This window comes from Equus quagga, chromosome 11 (assembly GCF_021613505.1).
Source record: "Equus quagga isolate Etosha38 chromosome 11, UCLA_HA_Equagga_1.0, whole genome shotgun sequence".
NCBI lineage: Eukaryota > Metazoa > Chordata > Mammalia > Perissodactyla > Equidae > Equus > Equus quagga.
Genome location: NC_060277.1, coordinates 44765587 through 44788228, shown reverse-complemented (window position 1 = coordinate 44788228; position 22642 = coordinate 44765587). Strand labels below are relative to the sequence as shown.

The 22642-nt window shown below is 37.2% G+C and overlaps 2 protein-coding genes across 5 annotated transcripts in view; both read right to left on the bottom strand.

Moving 5' to 3' along the window:
• The window catches only part of SNX14 (sorting nexin 14), a 71855-nt gene extending 63779 nt beyond the window's left edge, over positions 1 to 8076 (bottom strand). For 2 of the 3 annotated variants that reach the window (XM_046674528.1, XM_046674530.1), the window contains exon 1: positions 7762 to 8075. In XM_046674528.1, coding sequence (XP_046530484.1) covers positions 7762 to 7961 — 200 coding nt within the window. In that variant the 5' untranslated portion in view covers positions 7962 to 8075. Of the gene's footprint in view, positions 1 to 7761 lie in introns of all 3 variants that reach the window. The other variant, XM_046674529.1, reaches the window with a different exon arrangement.
• An 11304-nt stretch (positions 8077 to 19380) lies between these two features.
• The window catches only part of SYNCRIP (synaptotagmin binding cytoplasmic RNA interacting protein), a 29860-nt gene continuing 26598 nt past the window's right edge, over positions 19381 to 22642 (bottom strand). For both annotated transcript variants that reach the window (XM_046674673.1, XM_046674674.1), the window contains exon 12: positions 19381 to 22642. This exon is cut by the window's right edge. The gene's annotated coding sequence lies outside the window, so the exon portion shown is untranslated.

The following is a 22642-nucleotide window of genomic DNA, read 5'->3' as shown; positions in this document are numbered from 1 at the left end:
CAAAAGAAAGTGAAACTCTAAAAAACCAATGAGAAATACTGGAGATGAAAAACACAATGAATAAGACAAAGAAAATATGGAGTCCTTAAAAAATAGGTCTGATATTATGGAGGGTAGAATCAGTAATTGAGAGAAGAGAAATAGAGACATGTTGTAGATGGTGAAGGAGAGAGAACTAAGACTAAAAAGAAATGAAGAAATTCTCCAAGAAATATCTGACTCGATTAGGAAATGCAACATAAGGATTACAGGTATTCCAGAGAAAGAAAAGAGGGAGAAAGGAGCAGACAACTTCTTCAAAGAAATAATAGCTGAGAACTTCCCAAACCCGGGGAAGGAGCTGGAATTACATGTAAATGAAGCTAATAGAACTCCTAACTATATCAATGTAAAAAGACTTTCTCCAAGGCATATATTAGCAAAACTGGCAAAAGTCAATGACAGAGAAAAAATATTAAGGGAAAGAAGGCAAAAGAAAATAACCTACAAAGGAACCCCTATCAGGCTTTCAGTGGATTTCTCAGCAAAAACTTTGCAGGCTAGGAGACAGTGGAATGATATATTCAAAATTCAAAAAGACAAAAACTTTCAGCCAAGAATACTCTATCCAGTGAAATGATCACTCAGATACCCTGGAGAAATAAAAATTTTCCCAGATAAACAAAAGCTGAGGGAGTTCATGGCCATGAGACTCCCCTGCTACGAGAAATGATCAAGAAGGCCCTCATACCTGAAAAGAAAAAGAAAGGGTTTACAAAGCCTTGAGCAAGGAGATAAATAGACAAAATCAGAAAACTGCAGCTCTCTATCAGAACAGGTTAGCAAACACTTAATTATAACATTACACATAAAGAGAAGGAAAGCATCATAAGCTACTAAAATCACTTTAATCACAAACTCACAACACAAAATGCAATAAGTTGTGACAACAATAACTTAGACAGGGAAGAGGAAAGGGATGGAACTTGCTTAGACTAAAGAAATAAAAGGCTATCAGAAGATGGACTATGTCATCAATGAGATATTTTATACAAACCTCACAGTAACCATTAAACAAAAAATCAGAACAGACACAAATGATAAATAAACAGAAAACTGAGAAAAACATCATAGAGAAACACCAAACTGAACTTGCAGTCAGAAATACACAGGATCAGAAACAAGGAAAACACAGAACAACTGGAAACCAAGTGATGAAGTAGCAGTTTTAAGCCCTCACATATCAGTAATCACTCTAAATGTAAATGGATTGAATTATCCAATCAAAAGACACTGAGTGGTTAGAGGGATTAAAAAACAAGAGCCAACAATCTGCCTCCAGGAAACACATCTCAGTTCTAAAGACAAACTGAGGCTGAGAAAAGGGATGGAAGAGGATACTCCAAGCAAATAGCAAACAAAAGAAAGCAGGTTCTGCCATACTGACAAAGTACACTTCAAGATAAAAAAGGCAATGAGAGACAAAGAGTAGTAGTATATAATGATAAAAGGGACACTGCACCAAGAAGACATAACATTTATAAATATATATGTACCTAACACAGGAGCACCAAAGTACATAAAGAAAATTATTTACAGACCTAAAATGACAAATTAACAGCAACACAATTATAGTAGGGGACCTCAACACCCCACGTACATCAATGGATAGATTATTCAGACAGAAAGTCAACAACGAAACAGTGGCATTAAATGAAAAAATATCCCAGATAGATTTAATAGATATATAAAGAACACTCCATCCCAAATCAGCAGAATACACATTCATGTCAAGTACACGTGGAACAGTTTCAAAGACAGACCATATGTTGGGAAAAAAGACAAGCCTCAGTAAGTTTAAGATTGAAACTATATCAAGCATCTTTTCCAACCATAACGCTAAAACTAGAAATCAACTATGAAAAAAGCTGGGAAAATGACAAATATTTGGAGACTAAACAACATCCTACCAAACAACCAATGGATCAATGAAGAAATTAAAAGAGAAATCAAAAAATATCTGGAGACAAAAGAAAATACACCATACCAACTCATATGGGTTGCAGCAAAAGTGTTCCTAAGAGGGAAATTCAAAGCAATACTGACACACTTTAACAAGAAAAATCTCAACTAACTAATCTTAAACTACACCTAAGAGAACTAGAAAAATAAGAACAAAGCAAGCCCAAAGTCACCAGAAGGAGGGAAATAATAAGAATTAGAGCAGAAATAAATGAAATAGAAACCAAAAGAACAGTAGAAAGGATGAACGAAACAAAGAGGTAGTTCTTTAGAAAGATAAAACTGACAAACCCTTAGCCAGACTCACTAAGAAAAAAGAGAGAAGGCTCAAATAAATAAAATTAGAAACAAAAGAGGAGAAATTACAACAGATACCACAGAAATACAAAGGATTATAAGAGAATACTATAAAAAAACTATATGCCAACAAATTAGATAATCTAGAAGAAATGGATAAATTCTTAGACTCATATAACCTCTCAAAACTGAATCAAGAAGAAATAGGGAATCTGAATAAACCAATTACAAATAAAGAGATTGAAACAGTAATTAAAAATGTTCCAAAAAATAAAAGTTCAAGACCAGATGGCTTCTCAGGAGAATTCTACCAACATTCAAAGAAGACTTAATACCTATCCTTCTGAAACTATTCCAAAAAGCTGAAGAAGAGAGAGCACTTCCTAACTCACTCTATGAGGCCAACATCCCCCTGATCCCAAAGCCAGAAAAGGATAACAAAAAGAAGGAAAATTACAGGCCAATATCACTGATGAACATAGATGCAAAAATCCTCAACAAGATATTGGCAAACTGAATACAGCAATACATTAAAAGGATTATATATCACAATTGACTGGGATATATTCCAGGGACACAGAGTAGGTTCAACATCCGCAAATCAATCCATGTGATATACCACATTAACAAAATGAGGAATAAAAACCACATCTCAATACATGGAAAGCATTTGACAAGATGCACAGCCATTTATGATAAAAACTCTCAATAAAATGGGTATAGAAGGAAAGAACCTTAACATAACAAAGGCCATATACGACAACCCCAGAGCCAACATCATTCTCAACAGGGAAAACTGAAAGCTATCCCTTTGAGAACAGGAAGAAGACAAGGGTGCCCACTCTCACTACTCCTATTCAGCATAGTACTGGAGGTTTGGGCCAGAGCAATCAGGTAAGAAAAACATTAAAAGGTATCCAAACTGGCCAGAAAGGAAGGAAACTCTTGCTACTTGCAGACAACAAGAGTCTATATATAGAAAACCCTAAAGAATCCATCAGAAAACTATTAATCAACAACCACAGCAAAGTTGCAGGATACAAAATCAACTTACAAAAATAAGATGCATCTCTATACACTAATAACAAACTAGCAGAAAGAGAAGTCAAGAATACAATCCCAGGGCCGGCCCGGTGGCTGAGTGGTTAAGTTCGCACACTCCACTTCGGCAACCCAGGGTTTCACTAGTTTGGAACCTGGGCGCAGACATGGCACTGCTCATCAAGCCATGCTGAGCTGGCATCCCCACATGCCAAAGCCAGAAGGACCCACAACTAAAAATACACAACTATGTACTGGGGGGGCTTTGGGGAGAAAAAGGAAAAATAAAATCTTAAAAAAAAAAAACAATACAATCCCATTTACAATTACAACAGAAAGAATAAAATATCTAGTAATAAATTTAACCAAGGAGGTGAAAGAGCTATACAACGAAAATGAGACATTATTGAAAGGAATCAATGATGACATAAATGGAAAGAGATTGCATGCACACGGATTGGAAGAATAAACATAGTTAAAATGTCCATACTACCTAAAGCAATCTACAAATTCAATGCAATCCCAATCAGAATCCCAGTGATATTCTTCATGGAAATAGAACAAAGAATCCCAAAATTCATACGGGGCAACAAAAGACCACAAATAGCTAAAGAAATCCTGAGAAAAAAGAACAAAGCTGGAGGCGTCACAATCCCTGACTTCAAAATATACTACAAAGCTATAGTAATCGAAACAGCATGGTACTGGTACAAAAATAGACACAGAGAACAATGGAACAGAAGTGAAAGTCCAGAAATATAACCACATATCTACAGACAGCTAATCTTCAACAAAGGAGCCAACAACATACAATGGAGAAAGGAAAGTCTCTTCAATAAATGGTCTTGGGAAAACTGCACAGCCACAAGCAAAAGAATGAAAATATACCATTATCTTTCACCATACACAGAAATTAAGTTAAAATGGATTAAAGATTTGAGGTAAGAGATGAAACCATAAAACTCCTAGAAGAAAATATAGGCAGTACACTCTTTGATATCAGCCTTAGAAACATCTTTTCGAATACTGTGTCTACTCAGGCAAGAGAAACAAAAGCAAAAATAAACACATGGGACTTCATCAGACTAAAGAGCTTCTGCAAGGCAAAGGAAGTCAGGAACAAACAAAAAGACAACCCACCAACTGGGAGAAAATATTTGCAAATCACATATCCAACAAGGGGTTAATCTCCAAACATATAATGAACTCACACAACTCAACAACAACAAAATGACCTGATCAAAAAATGGCCAGAGAATATAAACAGACATTTCTCCAAAGAAAAAATACAGATGGCCAACAGGCACACAAAATGATGTTCAACATCACTAATCATTAGGGAAATGCAAATCAAAACTACAATGAGATATCACCTTAAACCTGTTGAATGGCTATAATTACCAAGACAAAAAATAACAAATATTCTAGAGGTTGTGGAGAAAAAGGAAGCCTCATACACTGCTGGTGGGAATGCAAACTGGTGCAGCCGGTATGGAAAACAACATGGACATTTTTCAAAAAATTAAAAATAGAAATCCCATACGACTCAGCTATCCGTCTACTGGGCATTTATCCAAAAAACTTGCAATCAAGAATTCAAAGAGACTTAGGCACCCCTGTGTTCCTTGCAGCATTATTCACAACAGCCAAGAAGTGGAAGCAAATGGATAAAGAATTTGTCTTGTATATATATATATATATATATATATATATATATATAATGGATTATTACTTAGCCATAAAAAAAGACAAAATCGTCCCATTTGCAACAACATGGATGGACCTTGAGGGTATTACGTTAAGCAAAATAAGCCAGACAGAGAACAAAAGACACTGCATGCGTGGTAGATTAACAAACACATGAACAAAGAGAACAGATTGGTGGTTACCAGAGGGGAAGGGAGGTTGGGGGTGGGCATAAGGGGTTAAGGAGCACATATATATGGTGACTGACAAATAATAACGTACAGCTGAAATTTGACGTTATAAATTATTATGACCTCAATAAAATAATTTTTTTTTAATTCTTTACTGTAGCACTCAAATACTCAGCACTATGATTGGCAAATAAATCTGTATATCTATGCTCCTAGTTTAGCCTAACAATACTGTAAAGGTGAAATCATAAATAATTTGAAATATACAAAGCATGTTACTCTACTCTTCCACAAATCACTTACATTGGTCCAAAGGTCATATCCATTTATCTTTCCACAGATAAGATTCATAACCTTAATTCATACTGAAAGAAAAATTTATATGCTAAATAACACCTTGAAAGATCTTTAGGAGTTGAAGTTCCAAGACTATAAGACAAAAATTAATTTCAAAAAAGGGTATTATTCTAAGTTTAACCATACTCAGGGAAAGTTTCAAATCTTCATAATAACCAGAGGAGACTTCAAACTGAAAATTTCTTTTAAAGTTACTTCTAAAAATTAACTGGTGAATTGCCTGTGTAGAAATCATTTATCGAAAGCATATACAGAGCATATCTTCTCTTCTACTTCCGTTGTTATGCCCCAAATGTTTTCTATATTTTATATATATAATTTTTTTTTAATTTCTGAATAGATGTACCTAGTACTCCCCCCTCCCAGAAAGGACCACTTTTTCTTGTATAACAATCTTCCAGAGACAGTCTAAGCATACATAAGCATGCATATGTTTGTATGGGCAGGTGAATATATGTGCAAAATTCTTTAAAAATCACGCAATACACTGAAAAGCACACTATATATACTGTTCTGCACCTTGCAAAAGCTTTTTCCTGGAGAAAGGGTACCTAACCACGCTTTTATTCAAGACAGTTCTATGATGTTTAAAATCACTTTCGCTGATTACAACACTAACAAATGGAAAATGCCAAAAAATGTATACAAAAACAACTTCACTCATAAACCCAACCAATCAGAGAGAACATTTATGTGTTAGTTCCTTCTTTCTTTGCACGACACAGACAGAGATACAGGGTACAGATCAGATGGTATCCTATGCCTTCTTAACAACACAGAGCACTAGATGCTATGATTAAGTAGGAGACCTCAGAAATGTAGTTCAACCTGCTCCTACATGGTTGTCCTACCTTGGAGACCTAAACTGACCTGGCTCCCAAAGGAGATGACTAAGAATTTCTGGACAAAACTTAATAATCGTATAAAGTTTACATGTCTTTCATACTAAACCTATTAGTCTAGCTTGGAATACGATCCAGATGACAGAAAGCAAGTAAGTACTTAGTAATTAGTTTCCACTCTGTTGAGGATTCCGTTCTTCCACACTCCTACAATCGAATATCTTACTATCACAATCAAAGCACGTTTTCCAGTAAAATATCACTCGCTATTTAAACCTACTATTATATAAACCCAGAATCAAATAACAGGCAAGCAAAGTGGCTAGGGAAGAAACGCAACTTCAACACAGTCACAGGAAATGGTCACCTTAGAGCAAAATTAAGTTAGGCAATTTCTTGCGAATGCTTCCCCCTTCCTATCCTTGGGGGTCAACTACCTCAAGATAAAGAGTAAGGATGGCTGCATGTTCAAAACATCAAGAGAAAACATCATGCACATGCTGTCGCTGAGAAGCGTCTCAGACGTCTTTCTACCAAAAGCAAATCTGGAAATAATCTTGAAGTTGTTCTCCTCTACTTCCCATTTCTAGAATTACCATTCCTAGAAACAGCAAAATGAAGGAAATCTACAAGCCTATTCCAGGGGCAGAACCTTCCGATTTCAAAACGTCAAGTGAATTTACCCATTTTAATTTTCGGTTTTTCCCTTTAGGAATATTCTAGAGACGCTGAGACAGGTACTATTTTGCTTCTGACTTCGTTTCAACAAATCCTTACCACTGTCCGTTTCAACCAACAACACTACGAGGAAAGCTTCAGCTGTAAGGGATGTGGGTGTCTGTGGGTGTGGGTGTCTGTGTGTGTGTGTGTGTTGAGAGCGAGGAAAGCTTCGGCTGTAAGGGGGGTGGGCGTGTGCAGAGAGCGAGGAGAGCCCACCTAAAACCGCGGCTGCGACAGGCCCGTGACCCCTCCTGCGTCAGCTGGCCGGACCTCCCCTGTACAGTTTCAAATCAGGCCGGACGTACGATTTCATTCTCGTGAACAACATCGATGATGGAGGACCAGTCTTAAGAAGTGGGTGAAAAGAAGGTAAGAATCGGGTCCAGAGGCTTAGGAGACGAGGCCTTAGCTTAGGAACGGGGGCACTTGGACCCTGCCCTCGCCCGCACTTCCGGGCGCGGCGCTCGGCCCGGCCCTCAGGCCGCCCTTCCCGGAGGCCTCGCCGCTGGCCCCAAGCTCCTCAAAGGCGCAGCCCCGGCGGCCTGCACACAGGGACAAGACTGCCCGTGTCCGCAGCTCCGAGGGGAAGCGGCCCGCCGCCCGGCCGCCCCGCGCCGCGGCGTTACCTGTTGAGAAGCAGGGAGGCGGCGCTGAGGCAGAGCAGCAGGAAACAGAACAGCGGGTACTGACGGCAGATCTCGCGTCCCACGTCCAGCCGCAGCCACTGCTTCAGCTTCTCCCGAATCGTCCGCACCGAGGGCACCATCTCCGCCGCCGTGGCTGAAGCTGCGCTACAGACTGAGGCCGAGGTCGAGGCGACCCCCATCGACCTCCCGCGCCTCCGCCTCGCCGGCCCGGCGGCTGCTCAGCACAGCCACCGAACGGCCGACAGTCCGGCGGGTGAAGTCGCCTAAGGCCCCGCCCAAGGCCCCGCCGCGCGTGCGTGGCCACCGCCCCCCGCCGGCCAGGAGAACGGCCGCACGACGTGCTCTAGGTCATCACCCCGCGCGAGGCCGCTTGCGTCCAACTGTGTCGTTCTGCCGGCTAGATCCTTGCGCCGGCCTCTCAGCGGGGGCTAAATTCTACTGGCAACGGACATTTTTCGGAAATCGGGGGGAAGCTGCAAAGCGAGTGACCACCTGTATTGCAGAAGGGAGAGAGAAGGTTGTGCCCGAGCACAGGAGAAGCTGTAGTGCCCTGCAGCCGCCCCACCCTGCTTGTGCGACACGCCGACCTCGCGGGGCCCGCTGGGGAGTGTAGTCTTTGGGACGCGAGCCCGCGGGGGAATCGAGCGTGGTCGCGCCCCCTCGCCGTACTCCACGCCTCCTCGCCGTAGGTTCAGCTCCTAGTCGGGACAGGTCCCAGCTTTGCAGGACGGTCAACGGGGAGGAGGGGGGACGCCTTATTTTGCGGGCGAGGGGAGGGAAGACCGGTGAGTATAACCACTCTGGAATACGGAAGAGTCAAACCCACCGCGCCGCCAGCCCTGCAAGAGAGCATCTTTTGCGCGCTCACGGCCTAGGTGGAGCTCAGTTCACAAGAGCCCTGCGGGCCTAATCAGAATCCAAGTTTTTGGACAAGGTGGGTTGGCAGGTTAGATTAAATGTCTGTTGTAAAGTCTCTTGGGGCTCTCGCTTTACTAAGTCATCACATTTCTGAATTTTAATTTCCGTATTCTCTGCTACGCTGAGATATGCAGGAAGACATTGTAATAAGTAAAATGTATTTAGGCGGCGTGCTAAGCACTTTCATTTAACCTTCACACATTCACCTCATGATGTGGATACGTACTGTGGTGTCTCCCATTTTACACCTAGATTACTGAGGCGGAGAGGAACATGCTCAGAATAGTACGGGTAGCGAAACCGGCATTTGAAGCCGTTCTAACCCCAGAGCCGGCGCTCTCATGCTGCCTGTTATTTCTCTTCCCTAGGATCTTACCCTCCGAAGTGCGGAGACACGTTCCGAGACGTCTGACTAAATATTCAAAATTTTTAAACCATGGTGTACGTAGTTTCATGAATATTTTCCCACGTTATTCTTCTCAATTCCATGGATCATCTTTAATGATGCATTATTTTCCTTCGTAATGTACCATCCTTTATTAATACTATTTTATTTCATTGATGTTATAATGATTGTTACCATCCTTGATAATAAATCGATATACTTTTCTAATTTCTTTAGGACCAACATCTAATACAATCGCTGGCTCAAAGGGTAAAAACGTAATATATACTGTCAAATTTCCTCCTAGAATGGTTTACCAGTTCTACAGTGGTATATAAAAGTATCCGTTTCACTGATACTGTTTAAACTAACATCACAAATATATTCATGCTGTACCATTTCTGATTAAACCATTTAAGACTACTGTGTAACATCACTGGAAAGATTAGTGCTTTTTTAAATGTTTTGAGGTACACATTTAAAATTTTCAGTTTTGCAGACTTTTTTCTTTTTTAGCGTCTTTGGGTTATCTATAACCCTTGTTTAATAGGGTTTATTTAGGGTTTATACCCTGAAGTATAAATAAAACGTGTACGTTGAATTACTCTACATGTATCAAGGGCCCACTGTGGACTTGAGTACTTTATATTTAGGTAAGTTACTTAAACTTTTCTGGGAAGTTATATTGCCAATCTTTTTTTCTGTTTAAAACTTTTCCTTCCTTTTAGGCTTATTCTGAAATTACTGTTCAACTTTTCACTGCGAGCCAGTACATTTTAAAGACAAAATGTTCCCAGTTCTGTTCACATTAGACATCTTTACAACAATTAGCAATTAAAATAAGCTAATTAAACAATAGGCAATTTAAATTTTCATATTGCTCTTAGGCTCAGAAAAGGAAAAAAAGTAAAAATAATTTCTACCACAAGAATATTCTTTAAAATCCACACCTTAAGCAAGAAAAAGACATTTTCTTGTTGATACACATCTCATCTTTTTTATTTCGCTAAATGTTTTCTCTTTCACTATATGGTCTAGTGTCCACCTGAACACTGACACACACAGCTTGATTTTTTCCAGCCTTTCATTAAAAGTTTTGAACTTCCTAGCAGGGATATGGGATAGCCACAATCAATCCCGGTTCTGAAACCAGCTCCACCTTCTACTCGCACTATTCCATTGAGCAGAGTGAACTTGATCTAGCTCAACCCCTGCATCCTCAACTCTAAAACAGAGATACCTTCTTCCTAAGTTTGAGAGAGGATTAAACTTGGTGGAAAGTGCCTATTAAATGTTTTTGTACAATGCTTAATACAAAAAGTTTTCTTATTTTATGAATTTATGTACAGAAACCAGCCAAACCAGTTAGCTTTATTTGGATAACAACCTAAAATGATAATGACATGAAATTAAAGCTATGATACCTTATAGGAAACTGAGATCCAAAGAGGTTTATTGCCTGCCCTAAAGTTTTAGACCTGCACTGTCCAATATAGTAGCCACTAGCCATTATCTGGCTATCGGGCATTTGAGATGTGGCTAGTTTGAAGACATGTAAGTGTAAAATACATATCAGATTTTGAAGACTTGGCATGAAAACAATATAAACTATCTCAATTTTTCAAACTTGATTACCTGTTAATTGATATTTTGGAAATAATGGGCTAAAAATTATTAATCTCCTATGTTTCTTCTTACTTCTGTACTGTGGCTACTAGAAAATGTAAAGTTACATATGTGGCTTGCATTATATTTCTACTAGACATTGCTGCTCCAGGCTGTTAGCTGTGGAGAGCCAGTACAGGTAAATGTGTATATTTTTGATAAATGCTACAATTATTACATGTGCTGGGGTACATTTTCAAACTATAAAAAGTAAAAAATACTAGATAATATATTCATCTAAAGGACTTATAAACATCAAACTACAATCTGATAATATCTCCATTATTTTAATGAATATTTATTGAATTAGCAAATAAGGCACTGTACTAGATGTGGTGGCAGATACAATGATTTAGATGCATTTTTCTGACCTCCAAAGGCTTACAATCTAGTGAAGGAGACGTCACACATGAAAAATAATGTATAATACAGGGAGAGTTTTTTTTTTAAAATCACAGGTGATGGAAAAGAAATTTTCAACTCGTGAGGATCTGGAAAGACCTCTGGGAAGACAATTTGAGCAAAGAATAGGATTTATCTCTTTGCTTTCACTTAATTTTCCGAAGTCATGCAGCACTAGGCAATGTTACTTATTTTAAAATGCTTCTAATTAAACTTGATTCCCCCGACCCCACCAGCAAACTGCACAAATTGCTTTTTATATTGGTACAGGAATTTTTAAAGATGGTGTCAGAGTATCTGAATCCCACAAATTAGGCCTAGTTAACTCTCATGATCCACAATATACACCAAATTTTAACTGTTGAGTGCCATTTTTTTGTATGGCTTGAGTGTGTCAGGAAGAGGTTAGATGAATACAGTTGGTCCTCCGAATCCGCGAGTTCCGCATCCGCAGATAGAGGGCCAACTGCATTCATGGTAGCACTACGCCATTTTATGTAAGGGACTTGAGCTTCCGCAGATTTCAGTATCAGCGGGGGTTCCTGGAGCCAATCCTCCGCGGATACCAAGGGACGACTACATGCAAACTACCTCAACGAGCCATTTCAGTCCATCTCTCTCACAGATGGAGCATGCCCTCCTATCACAGGTTTCCCCCCCTCTATGTCTCAAAGCTTCAAGGTTCTTATTTTACGTTTTGTGGCATCCGTCATGTTATTTTCAGTCTTTATTTTACATTTCATAATATCGTCTTCATAATCTATCCCTTTGTATCTTCTGGATAAAGGAACCATTGAACTGCCTTCTTTATTCCAAGAAATGTTCCTTTCCTTGGTTTTCAAAAAAGGAACTCATTACAATGGAGAATGTAATTCAAGGAAGAACATTAAGGGATTTTTATGGGTAGGAGTTTGAGATGTTCAAAATGCAGTTATTTCATATTTAACCTCCCTTTTTTGTGGCCATCAAGTAAAACCTTCAATAGGAAAATACGAAGAACTACAACTTTACAGAACCAGTGGCTCACACAGATACTCTCTGGGCAAAAGCTGTTTTGACCATGTTCTGGGTGGTCTCAATATCTTAGCACCAAAAGCTAAGCATTTAATGTTTGTCATCCTATTTCTAAGATATGATGGAATAACCATTCTCTCAAACCTCACTTTCAGGGAAATAGGTAATTTGGTCATAAATTCAGAAAATGTAAACTATTCAGTAACTGATGAGAAACTGAAAATATGCTCAACTGCCTGCTGATAAATATTCGATTGGTAAAGGCACTTATAATCTAACACCACCATTATCCTGTATAAGATGAACAATGTTTCTTGTCTACTTTTTAAAGTTAGCTTTTAAATAAGTAAAACATTCCACCTTATTTCTTATGTTAACTATAGAGATAATGGCATCCTTTCATAAAAAGAAAAATGCTAACTATATTCAGATGTTTAAATATGGCTTTCAACTGAAAAGTAACTTGGAAAACATTTTGGAAAGGCTTTGCAATCCTTCCTTTTACCTCTGGGGAGACTATTTTCTAAAACAGGAAAACAAAAGCACTTTGAGATGGTACCTATAAAGCACCATGCAACTAGATTTGGTTCAGAATTGTGAAAATCACTAACACTAGTACCTCAATTCCAATTCTAGTAAGGTTGCTACCAAATAATTAAAATCAATTTTTACCTTCACTAAAAAGAAACATATTATTCTGGTAAGCTGATTCCAGCGATAAGAAAATAAACTCAATACAGTATATCCAAGCAGAAATAAAATAATTTTGTAGATTTTTATTGAAAAAATTTTTTTGGAAAATTTCCCCTATATATTGAAAGACAGCATTTAAATTTAGGTTAGCTCAGATAAACTCAAGATTTTAAAAGTGAATTTTGAGCATTATCAGAAACCCATATGGCCTATACTCTTCAATTTTGTGAAAAGTTACAGATACATCCTTATTTATTCAATATAATTAAGAACTGTATGTTCAGAGAGCAGTTCTATCACTTCTATTATCAGTTAAAAACAAAACATATAATTTGAAAGCTTAGTTTAGCTTCTCCAAGAATGCTCACAGAAACACTGATGGCAGGATTGGAGCAATTGTTCCAGGGCTTCAGAGTTACGAGACCAACAAATGCCTCTATCTAGTCCTTTTCATGTACTGGCTTTTCAAACGTTGATAACACATCATGTATTATTCTTCAATTGGTTTAAGCCTATTTACATATTCAGCAAGTGCCAGTTTCATAGCTTTTTTCCCACTGTGTAAAGCAGCATATGAAACTGCTATTGATCATGGTAGAAAATGGGAAATTCTAATTCTCACATACACTGTTGACAGAAAATGAATTTGAAGGATAGCAGCCCTAATGAATATCATTTAAACAATTCTGAAGATTCTTTTTGCAATTACAAATAGAAGCATCAGATCTTCAAATGTTGCCAGATGTTTTAAAACCATGGTTTTGTTCCTAAAGTTACCTTTAAGCAGAGATTGATAAATTTGGGGTTTTGATTCATATAAATAGCTATGTTACAAACCTATAGCACAAGCAATAAAGGAAGAAGAATCAGCTAACAGCCATATGTAAACCCCAGAGAGCCACGACTAGGACTTTTATCTTGATGTTCTCCTCATTGCACATGTTCTTCAGGGCTACTTTGCTGATGGTTTTAACACACCTACAGCAAGGAGACTACTATTTTGGCTGAAGATTTTTGAGAGGTTGGCTTGGGATGGGGTAGAACTCTAACACACCAGAAATATGAAAGGAAAGACAAGGCAAACAGTTTGTTTACAGACATTATCAACAAAAGGTAAGGCTAGGATGGAAGGGTAAGCTGGGACCAAATTAGGAAAGTTTAAATCACGTATGTGGCCTACATTTTATTTCTTTTGGACAGTGCTATTGTAGACTTTAGAGATAGATATGGAGAGCCACTATAATTAAATGTGCCACTTATAAATCTGGTCTTCGGGAACCATTTATTTGTAAATATGAAATTCAGCCAGACCTGAACTTCCTAAAGGGTAGGGGAGGACTTGTAGACATTTCAAGCCTAATCAGTAACAGTGAACGATCATATGTAACTAACTGTGATGAGAAATTAAGAGGACATAATCAGTGACAGCACAGCACTGTACCATGTACAACAAACAGCTGAAAGGCAGACCTGCACATAACACAGATCAGTGAAGTTCTGACGTTAAAATAGGAGTGCACATAGATGTGATATGCAACTGAACATAGATGAGATCAAGAAGAGAACAGAAGAAATAAGGAAATAGATGAGAATGGGGTGGTCAGAGCAGACTAGAGAACGAGCAAAGTGCCAAGGAAACTTTTCAAGGAGAGTGAGTCAATGTAACAAATGCTTTAGAGAGGTTAAAGCTTTTAAATATCTAATTTTCCTATCAGGCTACTGCTACTAGTATCCAGTAAACAGCTCTTGAAAATAGAGGGGAAGGGGAAAATTGTCTTAAAAGGGGTATCATTCCTAAACCACCAAGCTGCCTAGGAAAAGGTGCAATAAAATGCTTTATCCTGATAATGAAACATGTGGGGTTTCAACCTAGACAGTTTACTGGGTTGGGGAGAGAGTGCTGTTGTTTGGTGTTATTTTGGATTATACGCTGGCCCTATAATTTTTAGGAAATATTTGAAGTATTAATAAAGCAAATTTAGGACAATGGTTTTGCAGTTAGACTGCCTTCTATTTCCTGACCAGGTTCATTAATATATTAGCATTATACCAAATGTGAGTTCTGCCTAGAATTCCAAAACAGACTTGAGATAAATGAACACTAATTCTAAAGATTTTAAAACGTGGTATTACCACAAAAGTAGATCCATGTTGCTCAAATATTAGTTGACATCTGTTATCCAGGCTGACCCCCAATTAGTACAGTATTAACACAATAATTTAGGAATAACTTGAAAAATGCTCTGTGACCTATATAATTTTCTTCCTCAGAATGTACAGGTCCCAAGGTCTCCTTCACTGTAAGAGAAATATCTGTCCTACTCTGTCTCCCTCAAAGTATCACAAAAATAACATACCAGGAAATATTCATACAGGTAAGGTATTTCAGAGTGAGACACCAGTCTTTCATTGTAACATTTCCTCTATTTCGTGAAACTAAGCCTTTGCAACAAAAGTATGAATGAAATGAAGCAAAAAATCCTCCAGGCAGAATTTTACCAAAAACACAAGCTTTATCTCATAGAATGTTGAGCTGGAAAAATATCAGAATTTAATATAATCTCTTTTTACCAGCAAGGGAACTCAGGACCAAAGAGGTTATATCTGTGTTTGCCTCAATGAATAAGAAAAAATATTTTTTTCACCTAGAATTATTGGGGAAATAAAAGTATCTAGAAGACTCTATTAATACACTTATTTTGATTTAGCAACCTATGTTTAAGTTTACATGAAAAGTGAATAGAGACACACACAGGCTACATCAGGCTTATTAAAGTGGAAGAGCCCTATGAATACAAAAGATCAGCTGTGCCTCGTGTCCATCAATTTTAATTGAATGGGTCTAGTAAACTAGTTAATAAGCTTTATTTTCCTTGTTAGTTTCCTGGGATGTGTGTGTGTGCCAAGATACTATTACCATTAAAAAATGAGCCAAGACTTTTGGTATCAAAAATCTTGGAAAGTCAGTTTCTCCCTTGATATCAGCTAATTAATACTTAATACCATAAAAATTTTAATAACTGGAAGAGGTCCTTAGGAACAGCCAAAATTATCTAAGATGTTTTAATTGCCTTTATGTGGAAAAATTCTAAAGGATTTAGAATCTCTAAACTGCAAGACAGAGCCTATGACAAAAGTATAAAATATATCACGCAAGTACATTCCCATGGACTCATTAAACCCCAGAACATCAAATCTAGAAGAGATCGGTTGGAGAGATCCCCACCAAAAGAAGGAAGGTAGTCTCATCACCTAGCTTACATGAAGGTAGCTGTATTAGATGTAAATGGAAAAAACAAAACAACGCTCAATGGTTTCTTTTTAATTTTTCAGAAATTATATGCTAAAAGCCTATTTTATTTTACTATTCCCAAAAAAGCCTTTCAAAATAATCTGCTTTGCCCAGTCAAGAATGCGATTTTGCATCTTTGGTCACAAAATATTTTCTTGTGTATACTTTCAGCGTGCTAGGTGCTGTTCTCTTTTCAAGTAAGATTTATTCAAACTTTTCCTAGATAATTTGTTTTAAATGAGCTGTGACATGAACTTTAAAGTGATTTCTTCAAATAAATCCAAGATACTGTATGCCATATTGCTATATTTTACTACCCCGTTTTATTTAAAAACTAGCACTTCTGATACTAATTTAGGTACAAAAAATGAAAAGAACTGAGGCTCACATTAATTTTGCACTCACAGGGCTACAAGGAACAGGACCCATTCTTCAAGGGAGGGATGAGTGGGAAGGAAAAGGCAAGACCTCTGGTTTACAAGAGTGGAAAGGGGAAAAAAGTGCAGTTGACTGAGGTTTGTAAAGCTCCTTTCAGGATCTACCCCCCTCCACAAGCCAACAACCCGCCTGGGAGGGGTCACGACTCCTGCAATTGGACACACTTCTTTCCGGCATTGGAGGGGGTACCCTGCTTGCCTGCCTGCTCCTGAAGAAACTAAAATATTGCCTGATAGTCCTTATGTTCTTCTTACAAACACAGAACTTAACCATCTCAGTGGATAGGCCCAGTAACAACACCTGACTACTTTTACCAACAATACCCTTCTTTCATAAATATAAATAATAATTACCAACTATTTGAGGAAAATGAGAAGTATAAGAAGCCGATAACCAAAGTGAACTAATAGTTCAACACATCTTTAAGAAACTGCTAACTTTAAAAAACATCTCCGGAATTCAGGAATCAGCAAGACAGTCCATATACAAACTAAGAACAGACTGCTTTACTGCCAAAATTTAAAAGTCAATATACGCCCTAGAAGGAAAAAAAGTGACACTTTCTATAAAGTATAAAAAGCTTCCAGTGATGGACAAGCAAAAAGTTTAAATATAAGAGAATCAATCCAGTCCAAGTCTCCCAATCCAAGCTCCAAAAGAAAGCGGAAAAACTGAAAAAAGTGAAAAGCAAAATTCTCAGCAATGAAGAAACCCTTTAGCTGAGAGAACTGAAGTGTATTCTGCCAATTTTTATAGATGACCTTTGACATATTACTCATTATTTCTGGTTTTCCTCCAAGCTCATTCCAAATATTAAATACACTGAGAGATACAACTGGTATATATGCCTAATTTTTCATGACATGTTAAAGCAATTTTAGAGGCCTAATTCCTGAGTCTTCCAATTAAAGCTACATGAATACCAACATATTCATAATATTCTCTTAAAAATGAAGTCATAAGAGTCTCTTTACTCATAACATAAAATATAAACCTAGTTTTAGCAATTTTGTGTTCAAATGATGCAGTATTGGCCTTTTCTTTTCTTTTTTTTTTTTTAAGTTGAGGAAGATTTCCGTGAGCTAACATCCATACCAATCCTCCTGTATTTTCTTTGTGGGACGCCGTCACAGCATGGCCTGACAAGCGGTGTGCAGGTCCACACCCAGGAACTGAACCCGTGAAGCCAGGCCATGGAAATAGGGTGTGCAAACAACCACTCAGCCTCCAGGCTGGCCCGAAGCATTTTCTAATTCCCAAAGGAAAAAATATGACACTTTAAGTTCAAACACAAATTATGTTACACAAATGTCACGATTATTCAAATTTCCTTCACCTCATTTAAAATTATTAAAAAAGCCTCACCAGAGATGATCTTATAACTCTTCTAGTACATCATGGTATGTTTCTACACTTAGACAACCAGCTTTTGGAACCTACAAAACTCTTGTCTACATATTTTATATTCTTGTGAACAAGCCCTAGTCATATTCTTTAATCCACGGTTATGGCTCCTATACATCAAAACCTTTGCCCTTTTCCCTCGAGAAAGTAAAAACTGGCTTTAGTTCATAAATGACAGAAAATGCCAATTCCCGGTAGGTATAACATTCTCGGCAAAATAAGTTGATATTTTGTCACAACAGTCTTTTCAGAATACAGATGAAAGCCTAAAAAGTCAAAATGACAATTCACAGACATTACTGACAGTGGCCCTTAGAACTCTCCTCAGAATGTTTCAAACTCCTTTACAAAGTAAAAAACCAGGTAGTCACTGAAGTTTATAAATTAATCTTGAGCCTACTAAATTTATTGCTTGCGTTAGAACCACATTTTGGCAAACTGTAATACTTGAAAACACTAATTTCCAAAATGGCTTATTAGGACTTCTCCCTCACCCAAGTCTTATTCAGCAGTCTTGATTTCAACAAGAAAAAAAGCACTGGTTTGGCATCTGCACAGGGAGCCAAATAGGCAATGTAACTGGTTTTCAAAATGCGTAAGTGTTGCACCAGAACTTTTTAGGTATAAAACTTTCATGGCAGTTCTGAAATGACAAAAGCTTGTTTTCATTAATCAGTATAAATTGTGGTTATCTTAAATACAAACTAAACTCTGCACCAAATGACCTAAAAGGAATTTTGTCCTGATGAAGTAGCCAAAGCTACCCCTACCCACCCCCCCCCCCAAGAAATGGGCCTAGGGCTATGGGCCAACCCCCCCTCAAACGTATTTACAAGTTCTCCATTCTTTGATAATGATTTGCCAACTTAGCTTAATAAAACATATTCTAAGATGAGTTCACCCACCTAACCTCGCTTGCACAGTCATCTAAATGTGCAACATCTTATTAAAACAGATTTGTTCACTCCTCTCCCCTGAATTACTTGCAACCTCAATTTCTCATTTCCAAACTTTGAGAGAAAGATAGGGATAGAGAATGGAAGAACACTGCACGGTGGGGCATATTCTCAGAAAAGCAGAACCAAATTACCATTAACAATTTCTTCACGTCCACTGGCACGTACATGACCACAGAATATTTTCATTATCAATTAAAACTAAGTGAAGAACAACACTATACATTTATTCTATATATCTCCCCATCATGTGCTTGGATTAGTGATCTTGGGGAATTTGTTTTTACCATTGGCTAGTTACTTTGAATGTATGGATAACAAAAGGCGAAAGAGCTCTAACGATTCCAGTGTCTATTTAAAAGCTGTTAAATGAAAACGATGAAATGGAGGACACCCACAATAATTCTTGGACTCCTGGAGATCCTAAGACATGCTACAAAAATAGGTCTTTATTCTTAGGAAAATATAGTCAGAGCTAGCTTCCTTATGCTATACATAAAATCTTAACATCAGAGGCAGTACAGATAGTACAGATAGTTTTTGAACTGATCTCCAAACAAGCACAAACCCACTACGTTGAAAAGAACAAGTAATTTGAGGTTTTTGGCAAAAGACAGTACTTCACACATCTAATCCAAATCAAAGAGCCTGCAGACAGTTTTCAGTGAGATGAAAGGAATGAAATAAATATAAATTCTATGGATAAATAAATGTAAGAGAAAATTTAAATAAGCTAACAGAACTAATTTTTTTTTTAAATAAAAATACTAGTCAGGTACAAGCTTTTGTTTCTCAATGCCAGACTTCTAAATGTTTGTCAGACTACTGTTAACATCATTAAAAACCTAATCTTGGAACTAGAGCATTAGTTATAATACTGTTTTACATTTGTATAAAAGACTTTTTCCCCAACTGAATGCTTCTGTTCCTGAAAAATATTTTAGTCTTATTACTGAAGGCAAACTGTGGTGCTAACAGAGCTTATATCTTAAGTACTTTTTTAAAAAGTGACAGACCTAAAAGTCCATCTACTAATTTGCCCACAGTTAAAAAATATCTTTGAATATTGGTTTGTAATTAGCATCTTAAGAAAAGTAGTGGCATGCCCTATTGAGTGGTGTGATTACTAATTAAAATACTACACTTTAAAACATCATCCCCACAAGTCTGTTCATTTTATGTATTATTAAGTTCTTTTATTATTTTATACCCACCACTAAATTCCTATGGTCAGATAAAAATTTTACAGTAGACACCATTGGGGAGAAAACGGTCATGGTGGGTTTTCTTGGGAGTTTTAGGAACCTAAGCAATCATTTACGCTAGGGTTAGCTCCCTCTCCTAAATGCATCAAGTACTTCTACTTTTTAAATTTCTCCCCTTAAAATAGAGACTATGTCATACTCTGTAGTAACAAAGTGATCTTTTGCTATGTTTCTGATCAACACTCACTTTTGGCTCAGCAGTCAAAAAAGCTGTCCTGAATGTGACAATTTTACTCATCTACCATGATGTTCACCTGATATTAAATAAGTCTTTCCAAATATCTTATATACAAGTGAATACCCAAGATCATCCCATCAATCCATTCCTATGTTGTTCCCATTTTATCATGAGGAAAGTGTTTCTATTTTGCTAAATCAGACTTGCAGTAATTGGTAGATAAAATTCTCATGATGCTACAACAACCACCATCATGAGTGTGCAACCGCTTTTTGTGCTCAATCCCCACTTCATTTCTACTATCTGATTCAGTTGCAATGGCTGAAAATCTTCCACAAAAAGCATGTTTGGGAGAATATATGCAACACAATTTTCTCACAAAGCAACTTTCTGAAAACTGATTAAGTAGACTGATGATCACTTTTGATTGCCAAGTAGTCTGCAGAAACAAAATCTTGCGTCTGTTTTGGTTAGGTAACTCAAGTTTTCTTTTTTAACAATCAGAATGCTTTAAGGATACATTTTTCACCCCAAGGAAGGGACTTGACTCATGGATTTAAGACCCATTCCTTGACAATATGTACAAAATTTCTTTAACTTGTCATCTGTCCATTCTTTGAAGCTGTCAAAGCCAAGAACCCATAAACAAATCACAAATAGCAATAACCTACATTAGTTAACATTCCCCTTTAAACATGTTGACATTTTTACTAAAGGATTAGTTATTTTTGCATTTCCATTTCTCATATCCCATGACATTCCATATAAATTGCATTATTGCTTTATAGGCCACACAACATTCAAAAGTATGTTTATATGCATTGCCTGTTTTCCTTGATCTCTGATAAGAGTTTGATACTGATTTTACTACAGAAATTTAAGTTTGAAAATACCAGTTAGCATTTCTTCTCAGAACTTAATTGTTCACATCACTAATCACTACATGCATATTTAGCTCTGATTATATTGCTCAAAAACTGCACCCAGTATCAGAACAGTGCAAATGATATTTAATTTTAAAAGTAATTATAATGGCTTGAATTCAAAGTTATTCAAATGAACACTGTCAAGTAATTTCACTTGAGTGTGTATATATTTCATCACCACTGTTTACATTACCCATCAATTCTTCACAATTTCTATCAGTTTTCCCTCCCAAACCCCCAAACTAAGAATGCCAAATAGTCTTGGAAACCCACGGCTCCTTATTTTAATGTTTTCTTAAGAACACATTTGTGAACTCACAAAAATGTTCATCTTTCAACTTTGACAATGCAGTTCTTACTTAAATTAAACAAACCCATCCTAAAATCCCAACAAATAATTCTGAGAATTAACTTAAACACCTTGACAGTGTCCCTTAAAAAGGGTATGACAGTAAAGTGCCAATAGGCATGGCAATGACCTCTTTGATGGGATCATTTAACTCCTTGGAACTGGGAAGTGCCAGCACCAAGGATTACACTGAGATTCAATTTTACTGAAGGCTACATTTTAGTTTTACCCACGTTCCACAACCTATTACACTCATTGTATGTTAGAATGAAATGTAAATGCTTTGTGTAGCCCTCAAACTTACACTAAGATTTGAGAGAAATGTACTTTAAAAAAGCACGGGGTAATATATAAAATCAGTGGCAGAAAGTTTCATTAAGCACCAGGAACTAATTTTTTTCACCCCATAATCATTTTGTAGGTAAGTTTCAATAACCGGCAAGGCACATTTACATATATTCCAATGAATACTTATTGACAAATTTTAAATTACACTCTATGTCCCAGCTATCCCAGTAACTGACATACAACATACTAAAATGGTTTATTAAGATAACATAAAAAAAACCAATTAATGTGAAACATACAGGCTATTGGCAACCACTATTCTAAAATTATGTAAGTACAAATAAACATACTGAAATGTGTGCAATTCTAAGAAGTTTTTAAACCAGAATATTTCTACACTAACACACATTTATATTAATGACACATAAAAAAAATAAAAACTTTATTACAAAAATAAGTTACACTCGCCTCCAGCTTACAGTATAAAACAATTTTATTTGCAGGAATGCAAAATGATTGTTTGCCATGAGCATTTTGAACATATGACATGTCTAATTTTCTTGTTAAGTTTGCATTTACTGGGGGAACTGGTGTGTATAAAACCTTAATTAAGTATAATAAGCTCTGATCTTCATCATGGTGCCTATTGGGTATGTGATATAACTGCAGTATCCCTTTGGGGAAGGG